The 12,866-nt window shown below is 37.0% G+C and overlaps 1 protein-coding gene across 1 annotated transcript in view; it reads left to right on the top strand.

Annotated features, from left to right (window-relative positions):
• SLC4A4 (solute carrier family 4 member 4) overlaps window positions 1-12,866 on the top strand; it is a 396,171-nt gene that overhangs the window by 18,831 nt on the left and 364,474 nt on the right. Inside the window, exon 2 of the mRNA XM_023637993.2 lies at window positions 2,601-2,663. Within this exon, the coding sequence (XP_023493761.1) occupies window positions 2,650-2,663 (14 nt within the window). The 5' untranslated portion in view covers window positions 2,601-2,649. The remainder of the gene's footprint in view (window positions 1-2,600; window positions 2,664-12,866) is intronic.

The raw sequence follows: 12,866 nt of genomic DNA, 5'->3' as shown, positions 1-12,866 counted from the left end.
TTAAAAATTAGATGTATGATATTATTCAGTATATAACATATTTCAACTTGATTTCTTCATTCAAACTTAAGTTTTTCAGATTTTTTTCCATGTTGATACATTAGATGTAATTCATTCATTGTAAGTACTATGGAGATTACATTTGAGAATATACTACAACTGGATATCCATTTCTCAATTGATAGGACTAATAGCTACTTTGAAGAAGAAGCTCCCTTCTTTCCCACTCTTCCAACTTTTGCCTTATTACCTCTGAAAAATTTCATTGTTACTTCCTGATTCTGATTATTGGCTCAATTCTGGAAGCCTTTTTACCTTATTTGACTCCAATGTTGAAGGAAGTAAATTGATACTTGAGCTAAAAGACACGGCAACTTAAGGACAAGAAAGGGGTGCAAAGTTGTAAGCTCTGAAATGATGACTTAAAGATGATCTAAGGGTTTACGTGAGATTGGTAAAGATGCTGTGGCTGGGGCAGCAAGAGCATGGCCTCTGGGGTAAGACAGCCTGAGCTTGAATTCTAGCTCCACTCTTTTCTAGCCGTGTGAACTTGGCAATTCTCTCTAAACCTCTAAAAACTCTCTAAACCTCAAGTCATGGATAACTTGTGGAGTTGTTTTGAGCATTAAATGAAATAATTCATACAAGGTTTGTGGTGCAGTGCCTGGCACAGGGTAAGTATTCTGTTCACCTTCATTATGAGTAATGGTTATTAGCTTACTTGAATGCATATACCTCTATTAGGGTCTCTGTGGGGATTTGACTCTGCCTCTTGTCTGGAGCTGTGTGTGTATGTGAGAGAGAGTGTGTGTGTATTTATGTGTATTCAGGGAAGGATGAGGAGGGAGTTACTGTAAAGCTCATAACCTTAAACTTATATAGACGATCCCCCAACTCATGCTTCAAAGGCAAGATGAACTTTTCGATGTGTTGAGAATTCTAAATTAATTCAAGAGAATTGTTCAGTATCGTAACATCTTATAAGAGCATTGTCAATAATGGGATGTAAAGATTGTGTTGAAATATATTCTACAAAAGTAACTTCAATAACTCCACTATGTTATATATGATTTAAAATGATCTTTTCTTATGTATGTTTTAACTTATCCAAGGCCTCCGTGAACCTATTCAACTCTCTATTTAAACCCACCTCTAAATGAAAATTTTTATTAGAAAATAAACATGTATATATGTAGATAAAGGTAGTGATAGGCCATCAGGTTCAGAGGGGAACTTTGTGACTTGAGGGGTTTCAGCGACTCTGTCTTCATTTTCATAAAACCTTGTGTTGCATTACTGCTCCTTGAAGGTGTTGTTCAGCCAAACTCACACAGATGCTATTGAAAGAGACAAGGTTTGTTCTTTGCTGGGAAAAATGCTAAGGCTAAGGGTAGAAGGGGAACCTCTTCAGAGTGGCTTTGTCTTCCCAAGTCTCAAGTAATTAGTAGGGGTTACTCAGAGATTGGTTATTTCAAATGGCTCCACTAAGACAAAACAGTGACTGTGATGGCTATAGCCAGAGACTCAGAAGGAAGTAGTGCCTATTAGGGTGTTGAACATAAGGAAAATTCACACAGATGGCTGCTCATTGTGGAAATATTTTAAACAGTGATGTGCTAATCCTGGGGATAAACTGAGGGGGGTGTTTTTGTTAAGTCCTAAACTGTCAGTAGCCAGCAATGGGTCATGGCCCTCTCACTGTCATCTGAGTTCTTATTCTCTTGATTCTGTGGGCATTGCGAAAATTTCATTTCTTTCACAGGGACAGAAAATAAAGAGATATGGGCTTTGGAAAATACTGCATGTCTCTGTCAGGACCTGTGTCCTAATACTAGTTTTGTACCCATTTTCCAAAACTGCGTGCATTATGCAAAGACTTTCCTCTGCTAAATATAATAATGTCTGTAATAACCACTAACATAACATGGAAAATTTTTTTACTGCATTTGCATAATAACTATTAAATCTTTGAGGACTATATGTAGAACTACTCAGTAAGGCAATATAAAGATGATTTTCATTAAGGGATACAAGAGAATGTAACCATGTGAACAGGAACCAGCAATCTGTTAAATAAGGATAATCTGGTCACAATTTCTATACTAAGACTCATTTTAAGTATGAATTTTTCATAGAGAATTCAAATCTTTGTGGTTGATGGATTTCAGTTTTTCTATATTTCAATAGGATTCTATTTTTCCTAAGTTTTCTTACAGGGACTTTTTCATTTTGACAAACACTTAAAAATGAGTATTTGTGTTTATATATTTCAAATCCCAGTAAGAGATTAGGAGTAGATAGCCTTACAGAAATTCTTGCAGAGATTTGCCGAGACAAATTTCCTATATATTTTCTAGGAAGAAATCTTTGATTTTTGGTACTTTGCTAGTTGATGGAAATTTGCACGTCATAGCACCTCAGCAATAAGAGTGCCGAGATCTAAAAATAGAATGCCAAGAATAGAACCTGAAAGGGGGGCAAGAAGAGAAGAAATGAAGAAGAGATTCCTGTATGGATTAGTATTAGAGGTATCATATTCTCAGTGAAAAACTTTATATTGTTTGAGATTCATCAAGTAATTGTTATTTTTCTTCTTACAGATACCCATTCCTGTTTCATAACCTCTCTTGGCTGTAAACCTGAGCACCGATGCTTAACCTATTGTAAGTCACAAAATCATGTGTGGAAAAAAACAGTTTACATTTTAACGTCTTTCCTGTCTTTACTTAAAAAAAGATTCAAATCAGAAATGGTTAGGAACAGAAAAGGCTTTTTGTTCTGTCAGTAAACGCCTGGGCTCGTTCTGAATTGATAAACTGCAGAGGTCTTGCTTTACTAATTTAAGCTCCCAGAGTTCCTCTTGTGATCCTGGTGGGTACTCAATAAATCATTGCTATTGTTGACTATGAATATAGGTAATAAAAGAGTGTGTAGATGCAATTTTCCCTTTTGCGGCTTGATATAAAAAAATTTCCTTTTCAAACCAGTGTAGGGAGATACCTGTTTGTAGGTCTTACAACAGTGGCTTGTTTATGCATCTTATTATAATTTAGTCTAGATACAATAGTTTTTATCTTCATGTGGCAACAAATTGGAGAGAAGCAATGAGACACCATTTGGAACTGTTGGCAACTATGAATGTTCAAAAAAACGATGTCATAAAAGCAGGAGAACAAAAGGCCTCATCCTGGCTGATTAGATGATTTAACCAGCAGTTGGTATTGGCACCAAAACGTCAGCCAGACTGTTAAAAAAAATCTCAGGGACTGGTAACTCTGTCCTCTGTGGGAAAAAGATCTAAAATGTGTTCCTCATTATACCTTTTGGTATACAGATTTCCCTTGAATTTCTATTTGGAAGAAAAATATGACGATATGGCATTGCAAGAAAAGCCAAGAGTGGGACACACAATAATAACATGTAGTGGCCCTTCTGCAAGGGAGTTTTATCCTATGCAGTTTGGGAGGCAGAGTGTCAAGTCTTGTATTATCAGGATGTCTCCTCCTGCCTGTATCTAAGCACCCGTAGCTCACATATGGCTGTTCAGAGGGAAAGATCCCAGGAAACATGGATTGGAAAGCACTCACATTTATTGTCAAGAGCCTCTGCAGTGTGCAGTGTGTAGTGGCACGTACAAGATCTTTCTCCGAACACGAAGCAGCGTGTGTCTATTTTTGGCATCACATTATAAATAGGGCTTGTGCTTATTGTGATACAGAAAAAAACTCTTTCAAGGAGATTTACATACAGTTCTACCATTTTATAATATTTAAGGCTGCAGTATTTTTATAGATGATGCTAATTTGTTACTGAGGTTTATTAGCTATGTGAGTTTCAGCCCTTAGTACGTGTAAGGATGTGTGTTCAGGGGAAGCTCTGAGAGTGTTTTCTGACAAATCCCCATAATAGGGAGTATTAACCACACACAGTGAGGTTAATGAAGTTCTCTATTCTATGTTGTGGGTTTTTTTATTTATTATTTTTTTGCGGTTTTGGGGTTACAAGAATCTTGATGTTTTGTGCATGTGTCCAGCTTATGTGACAATCTTCATTCTCCCAGGACAAGAAAGGTCTCCTCTCCTGCGGTCTTCAGTGAAGCCCCCCTCCCCAACCCCGAGCCAAATTCTGCATTTTCTAGCTTGAATCTGTTGACATTTGTTTTATATATATCCAATCAGTTTTCAATGGACAGGCTAAAAGTTAGACAATTGAGGGTTGTTTTTTCTTAACCTATGGACCTGGACTTGTTTCAAATTGTTGACCAGTAAAACTGTATGTGTTAATTTCACATATTGTATAATATGAGCTTCCTGTTTGATCAGCATAATCTTTTCAGAAGAGTGATGTGAACCTAACTATGTTAAGAAGGGATTCCAAACTTCATGGTGAGCTTTTGGTATCTGGCAAACTTCATTCTCTTCCCTTCTGCTGTGTCAGGCCATTCTGTACTACTCTTCAGTGAGATGCAATAGCCAGCAAATAGCAAGTAAAAACCCTACATCCTGGGAAAGATCAATGAGCAAAGCATTTGATCACAGAAGAGTGAAAATAAACTTCAGGAGGGATGCTAAAGGACAGATGGCCCTGCAGAGGTCTGCCAAGATTTCAGAGGCCCCAGGACAGCCAAGCCAACAAACCAACGAATGGACTGTGCTCTGCCTATTATACAGACAACACGGGGGCAAGGAGTCCTGGTTATTTAGCAAAAAAGATATGTCCAGGATTAGAAAAAAAGTGGGACTTTCTATTTAGCTGCTTCCTGATGGTAGTTGGACTTGTAATCTTTGCATCTGCTGCCTTTTGCTCATTTGCTCAATTGCTCATCAATCACACAGGTTCTGTTTGGCTGGTGTTTCATTCTCACTGACTGCCCTCTTTCCCTTACATAATTACTTATTGAGTGGCTGACAAACCCCGGGCACTGTGTTAGAGCTGGATATATAATAACGAACAAGATGGATATGGCTTCTGCCCTCATGGAGCTTGTGGTCTTGTGGTGAAGATAGATAGAAAAGGGAACAAGCAGTTACAATAATGCATAATGAGGGATATGAAAGAGAAGGTACAGAGGCCTATAGACACACATAACAGGGGAACGTAATGTAATCTAGAGGTCAGAGAAGGTCTCCCTGAAAGGGATGTATAGGCTGAGACCTGAAGGATAAGCAGGAGTTTGCTAGTAAAGTACAGAAATGTGCCAAATAGAGAGGACAGTATGTATGAAGTAGTGAAATTGAGAGAAAATTTGGCATAATTGAGCAACTGGAGGGTGAAGTGGAGGGAAGGATAAAATTGAGGGCCTGAAGGGTTTCTGTCTCTTTCTCTCCCTTCCTATACCCTAGGGTATGAGGCATGCATGAGGGAGGTGGGGAGAGTGTTTTGGTGGGAACAGAGATTTAAATTTTGGTAGGAGGAAGTACTTCATTGGAAGTAGGAAGTATGTCTCCAGAAATATGTCACAGGAACAGGAATTTATTGACCCACAAAAGCAGAGAATTGGGATTAGATTAAGTTTAAATTATCCGTATAGTGTGGCTGCCAGTGTTGCTAGAGGGTCAAATGAAGGTGAAGCAGTTTGAGAATCAAAGGAATATAGAAGTAACTGGGATAACCCAGATGGTATGTGTAGAAAAATGAGGGTAGGCTTAAAAAGAACCTGAAGATCGTTGACATTTAGTTGGCAGACAGAGGAGGAGCTGCAAAGATTGAGAAGGAGAGACCAGAAAGAGAGGAGAAAAACTAGCAAACTGTGATATCACAGAAGTGACAGGAAGAGAGTCTTTTCAGGGCTGGGACTCGCCTCAGGACCCAAAATTTAAGGGGGTGCCCCAAACCCCAGTAATTAAGATAAATAATGTTTTAATGCAATATTTAAAAAAAATCTAAGTTAAATGCAAAAGATCCTTATTGGGCAAAACATTAAACTTTTAAATAGAGACGAGATCAGAATTACTGAATTTTCCTTTTGCCTCACACTCCAATAAGGCTCTTTAGGATGCTGTTACACTATTAGATTTAGAAATCTTATATTTAGAAGTTTGATATTTTGTTCATATAGAAAGAAGCAGTGATTAAGTTGTGTTAAATATGGCCGAGAAGTCAGTCAAGAAACAGGTTGAAATGAGTCCATTGGATTTAGGGACAAGCCATTGTTGTTGGATTTTTTTCTCTACCTTGTTTTAATAAATCATAAGGAGGTTATCTTATTGTTTCTGCAAACTTACTCACCACCTTCTAAAAAGCTGAGTCCTTTTCTGAATTAGGAGATTATACAAACATGAACATGATTAGCCCTGAGCTGTTATCTGTTGCTAATCTTCCTCTTTTTGCTTGAGGAAGATTGTCATTGAGCTAACATCTGTGTCAATCTTCCTCTATTTTATGTGGGATGCCACCACAGCATGGCTTGGTGAGCAGTGCCGAGTCTGTGCCCAGGATCTGAACATGCAAACCTCAGGCTGTTGAAGTGGAGCATGCAAACTTGACCACTATGCCACCAGACCAACCCTACATCTTTTCCTCAAAAATTTTTTTTTATTGTGGTAAAATACACATAGCATAAAATTTACCATCTTAACCATTTTTAAGTGTACAATTCAGTGACATTAAGTTCCTTCATATTGTTGTGCAATCATCACCACCATTCATCTCCAGAACTCTTTTCAGTCTTGCAAAACTGAATTTCTATGCCCATTAAAAACCTTCTTTGATTTAAAGTTTATTTTGTCTGATATTAGTATAGCTATTCCTCTCTTTTGGTTACTATTTACGTGGAATATCTTTTTCCATCCTTTCACTTTCAATGTATTAGTGTCTTTGGCTCTAAAATGAGTCTCTTGTAGACAGCATATGGTTAGATTATATATTTGTTTCCATTTTGCCAGTCTCTGTCTTTTGATTATAGAGTTTAATCCATTTACATTTAAAGTAATTGCTGATAAGGAAGGACTTCTGTCATTTTGCTATTTGTTTTCTATATGCCTTATGGTTTTTTCTCATTTCCTGGGCTAAGAGCTTAAATTGACTGAAACTGACTGCAATTCACTGTCCAAGCCTTCCTTTGGATGTTGCAAGCCTTTAATAGACTCCAGAGTTCCAAAATAGTTACATCAGACAGATTCTGCCTGTGTAATTGTTGTCTGAGTGGGAAGACAGGTTCCTGGTACTTCCTCTCCATCATCTTCCCAGGAACCTCTCTCCTCAAACATACATTTTTAATCTCAGGGTATCTTTCATATTAACTTCAAGATGAAATGAAATAATTCCTTAATTTTATAGATTCATCTTTACAAATTCTCTGAATGGATCTCTGTTCCTGCCTAAATCCAAGTATAGGCTGGTGAGCCACATAGCTAGGTACAATTGCTACGCGTGTCGATGTTTACTCCGGAGAGAAGTCAATTGCTGTTTTGTTTGTAGGTTTTTGAAATTGTTTGGGAGGCATTAGGTTGTTTTTGAATAATTTGCTTCCTGATGGGCTCTTCAGTTTGAAGTGCTATGTATAAATCAGTGCTACATACAGTACAATCCCAGATCCCTCTCTATTAAAGATGTTTATCTACATTCTTTCTCAAATTCTCTGTTGCTTTTTAATTAGATCATACCTTAGGTCCTTTTATGTTCAGGTGCTATTTTTTATTCTAATCATTGTTGGGATACCTCAGATGATTAAAAGTAACTTGTCATATCCCAGCCACCTGCCAAAGGTCTGAGGCGTTCCAACTTTACCTCTCAGTGTGTCAAAAGCTTAAGTACATTTACAAGGTAAAAATTTTTATTTATATCTCATGAACTCAACCTCTGGGCTTAGGATGACCAACCATCGTGGTTTGGCTCTGACCATTCAGGTTAGCACTAAAGTCCTCTTTCCTGGTAAGCCTCTTGGTACTGAGCAAACCTGGACAATTGGTCACGCTATATTGTCTAGAAATATTCCCTGGATTCCTTTAAAAAAGCCACTGAACTCTGTCTTCCAGGTCTAAAAGTAACAGGTAATTTTGCTAATTTTATATGTTCATGTTCTTGCTAAATTTCTGAGGATTTTGTTCAAGGATTATGAACATTCATGGACTTCTGGCAGTTTATAGTGAGACGAGAGTTAAGAGAGCCTACACTACAACCATCTCATTTTACAAACGGATAAAATCTTGATTGCACTGGAAAGTTTTGGCCATCTTCGTTCCACTGTGGCTGTCATGGTACCAGATTTCTGCAGTGTCTTCAAATATCCCCTTTCCCACTAATTAAAAACAAACAATTATGTTGGAACATCAGCTACAGTAACAGGAAAAAGTAGCATTCACTTAGTTTTAAATTGTCCAATAATCTTTTTCTAACGCCTCTATTTGCATCACAGGCATTTTAACTTCTCTTGCATCTAAAGTTCAGTGTCTCTCATGGATTACTTATATTATCTGAGTGTGAAAATAAATATGGTTAGGTTGATTAGCATCAATTTTAATAAGATCCCAAAGTAATTTTACTCAATGCTATCTGGGAAGAAAGAAATTAAGCTTGATAACTGAGATGATAGGATCTAAAATAGATGCAATGCAAGGGGTGTGAAAGAAAGAAAATAAGCACAGAAAAGGGAGAAAGATATTGTGTGTACTCTATGTGATGTATGGACAAGGTTTTCTTTTCAGAATCATACAATAGGCCTTTGTTGTTTTGCCTACAAAGGAAGTCAGAGTCCAGGGGATTTCAAACAAGCAGACTGATCTCACAGGCTTGTTGAAAATTCAAATACCTGGCTCCCATCTTTGGTCATTCTGATTCAGCAGCTCTGGAGTGGCACCTGGGAATCTCATTTTTAATAAACTTCAAAAGTGATTCAATGCAAAATGTCAATGGAGTGATGTCTGGGAACCACTGAGCTATTTGAAGAGGCTATCCTGTTTTTCACTTTGGCAAAAATATTTAACGGTCATCACTCAGACTTCCCTTTTTTTGAGATAGCAGGTTTTATTATGCTTCATTCAAAGAGAGGAAAATTGAAGAAGTTAGAGTCACATTTTAAGGTAAGAATATGAGAAAATGAAGATCTTTATCCCCAGTTTCATCCTGAAGAGTATACTAAGGTCCTGAAATAAGACCTGCTACAAAGAGTGAAGGTAAATTCCTCCAGAGGTCATGTGGGACTCTGCAAGGCAATTTATACATTCTGTACTTGACCCTAATGAAGAGATGGAGTAGGGGTGGTCCCTGGAAACTGCCCAAGAGTCCAGTATTTTTCAGCCCTAGTCTGACTTGTGCAGTAGAGATTTTCCAGCCCTGAGTAGAGAAGATGGCTGAAGTCTCTCTTGTTCATTATCCATGATATAACTATCTCTGAGTAAGTGTATGTTTACCTGGCCATATACACATACCCACATACTCTGAAAAGTCCTCTGGGAAATTAACACAAGGCCCCAAGTTCTTAATTAGCGGAGTGGATTCCCCAGCCCTGTCACTTAATGGTATAGCAGAAGATGTGCTTGGCAACTAATTGGTTGAGCTGTAAAACTGGAATCCTGACCACCTGTGGTCATTAACGATCCCAGGGCACTTTCCTTATGGCAAGTGGAGTCCTGGAATAATCCAGCCCTGATAATTAAATTAGATTCTTCCCAGCATCCCTTTACACTTTCAACTGGACTCTGTTCCCTCTCTGTCCTCAATTGCAGTAAATTTGTCCATTAATAGAGAACCACTGGATTCTACACATGACTAAAATACAGTAACAATGTCTCAACTTAGAGAGTGAGATTCACTGGGTTAGTTGTTGACAGGCATACTTTACACGAAAGGGAAATTGTTGGATTGGCATCTAGAGACATGGCACCACTCCTGAAAAATTAAGCCTGTTAAACATTTCAGTATATCATTAAAAGTGTATGTCCTATTAACTTTGGGAAGTCTTTTTTTTTTTTTTTGCCTTTTTCTTTTATGGGTGATATCTTTCTATAAGCAAAGTATTTAATAGGGATGCTTTATTACCAGACTGAATCCATGTGTTTAATAAAAAAACACAAAAATATAAAAAGGCTGATCTTAGTCACTAGGATAGAGGTAGAGATAACATAGGAACAGTGAGACAAACTGGGGACCAGTTTGATGGCTTGAAATTTGTTGATGTGCATTTAACCTCATGTTTCTTCAATATAAACAGCTAGTCTGCTTCTAATCTTCTACTACATTTTTCCAAAATAGGAACGTTTGGAGGGCAATATGCTTTCTCTTAATAGCTATTTTTTTAATTACCGCAAATTGTTTCGTTAACACAAATGTTTTTTCAAGCAAATGGAAGTTCAGTGAACTGTGTATTTGCTGAAAATAGAGTGCTGTGATGTAAGGTGAGCAAACTCCTATAAGTTATTATTTAGCAAGTTGTCTGTTTCTGGGAATTAAAATTCTTTCCAAAATGTTTTGAAAAATATGAATGAAATATTATTTTGTCATTGTGGGTAGAAACTTTCCATTTAAAAAGTGTTTAACCCACACTGTTAACAGACCGAAAAGGCCCTTTATTTGATATGCAGATTAACTCATACATATTCAAGAGAGAAAAATATACTCCCTAGTTTATATGGTTTGTCAACATGTTTGAGACTAAGTCCAGTTGGAGATTGGTTTTTTTTTTCTTTTAAAGATTGGCACCCAAGCTAACAACTGTTGCCAATCTTCTTTTTTTTTCCTTTCTGCTTTTTCTCCCCAAATCCCCCCAGTGCATACTTGTATATTTTTTAGTTGTGGGTCCTTCTAGTTGTGGCATGTGGAACACCGCCTCAGTGTGGCCTGATGAGCGGTGCCATGTTCGCACCCAGGATCCAAACCAGCAGAACCCTGGGCCATCCAAGCCAAACGCGGGAACTTAACCACTCGGCCACGGGGGGTGGGCCCCTGGAGATTGTTTTTGTCTACTTTTGTTATTATTGTTCAACAAATGTTCTGTTTCAAATAATATACCTGGCTCAAAATTTGCTACCTTTAACACAAAATTCACACCCACACCCACACACCCACCCACACACACAGTTTAAAACTTGAGAGTTTTGTAACCATTTTACTGTGCATCTCTTCTCTAACTCACCATAAATACTTCTTCACTTTAATTGGATAAAAGAGAAAAAAAAAGATATCAGAAGGTAGACACCAGCTGGTTTTCATTGTAAGAAAGCTGGTTTTATTACCTGGGTTAATGTTAGGAAGGATTTTTTGAAAGCGCATTAGGGATGCTTGTAAAAATATTTTAAGTATAAATGTATTCCTTTAATGAAAAGAAGTGGAATTTTATCCTTAAAAGGTCTTCAAAATAGAAAAAATTCTCAGAAATATAGATGGCTTGTGAATGAATTTATCCTGGGCTTGAAAAAAAATGTAGGTGGGGATTATTTATTTAAATGGTAAAAGTTTAAAAGCTTAAAGAAAGGGAAAAAGGGAGAAATAATGCATCAGAGTGTGTTCTTTCTTACAGCTGTTTCAAATTAACATTTGAACATTAAATTGGCTACAAGTGGCTGACTGAAAATGTGTTCATCTCCTTTTCTTCTAGAGACTTCTCTAAAATGAAAGTAAATAATAAAAACTGTTTACACTCACAATGTCAAAGAGAATAGGATAGAAGCCATTCTCTAATGGGAGAATTCCCACATTATTAATGTGGCATACAGATCTACCCTTCTAAGAGTGAACTGTAGCCCTTCCAAAATGAAAGGGGTCTGATGAGTAACCGTACTGTAGTTCAAAATAATTTCTCATTTCCATTATGATTTCTTCTTTGACTGATGCAAAATTTGGTTTATTTCTCAACTTTTAAACATATTTTCCAGTTGTCTTTTTGTTATTGATTTCTACCTTAATTGCATTTGAAGATTGTATGCTCTATTTTTATTTCTTTAGTGGTTTCCCTAGAAATTACAACATGAATATTTAATTCATCAAACTCTAAAGTTAATCAATACCTTTATCCTTTTCTTGTGATACAAGGTCCTTAGGACATCTTAACCTCACATACCTCACTCCTGTCTTACATGGTATTATTGTCATGAGTTGATCAACCCATAAGATATTACTATTATTGTTTTATATACATACTGTTTATTTAGATTTATCTATTTACTTACTACTTTATTTTACTCTTCATTTGTTTTGTCTTTAGTGTTCTATCTAGAAGTACTTTCCTTGCGCCCAAAATACACCCTTTACAATTTCGTTTACTGAAGATCTATTTGTGATGAAGTGTCTGTGTTTTGCTTTTCTGAAAATATGTATATTATGCATTTATTCTTGAACAATTACTAGTTGTAGAATTCCAGTTGGCAAATATTCTTTTTTAGCACATTAAAGATATTCTACTTTCTTCTGGCTTCCAATGTTGCTCTTGAGAAGTGAACTTTCAGCCTATTACTTATTTTTAGTTAATCTCCTTATTATCTCTGGATGCTTTCATGATTTTGAAAATTTGTTGTTGTCTTTGAGGTCCAGCTCTTTCATCATGATGTGTTTCAGTTTAAATTTCTTTTTATTTATCCTGTTTGCCATCTCCAGAGAACTTTTCATTGCTTCTATCAGTCTAGGATCACCTCAACCACGTTCATGGCTCAAGGTTCCTTGATTCACCCGGGTGATAATGCTTCACTAATTTCTGAGGTTGTAGGCCTTTGGAACCCTAGCTTATGCGGAGAGCTTCTTGAACTATTAGAATCTCCACAGTGTGTGGGTCCTGGCCTTGATTTTATTCCCTTGGGTTGTCAAATGCCACCAACGCAGTACTGCTTCTGTGCTGGCTTATCTCTCTAGTCTCTGCTTTCTTTTCAATTTTGGCCTGGAAATTGCTTATATCTTGTGATCTCTTTGATGCTTTAAAAAAGATTGAACAAATATTG

This window comes from Equus caballus, chromosome 3 (assembly GCF_041296265.1).
Source record: "Equus caballus isolate H_3958 breed thoroughbred chromosome 3, TB-T2T, whole genome shotgun sequence".
NCBI classification, from domain to species: Eukaryota; Metazoa; Chordata; class Mammalia; order Perissodactyla; family Equidae; genus Equus; species Equus caballus.
This window is presented reverse-complemented; position numbering and strand designations above follow the sequence as displayed.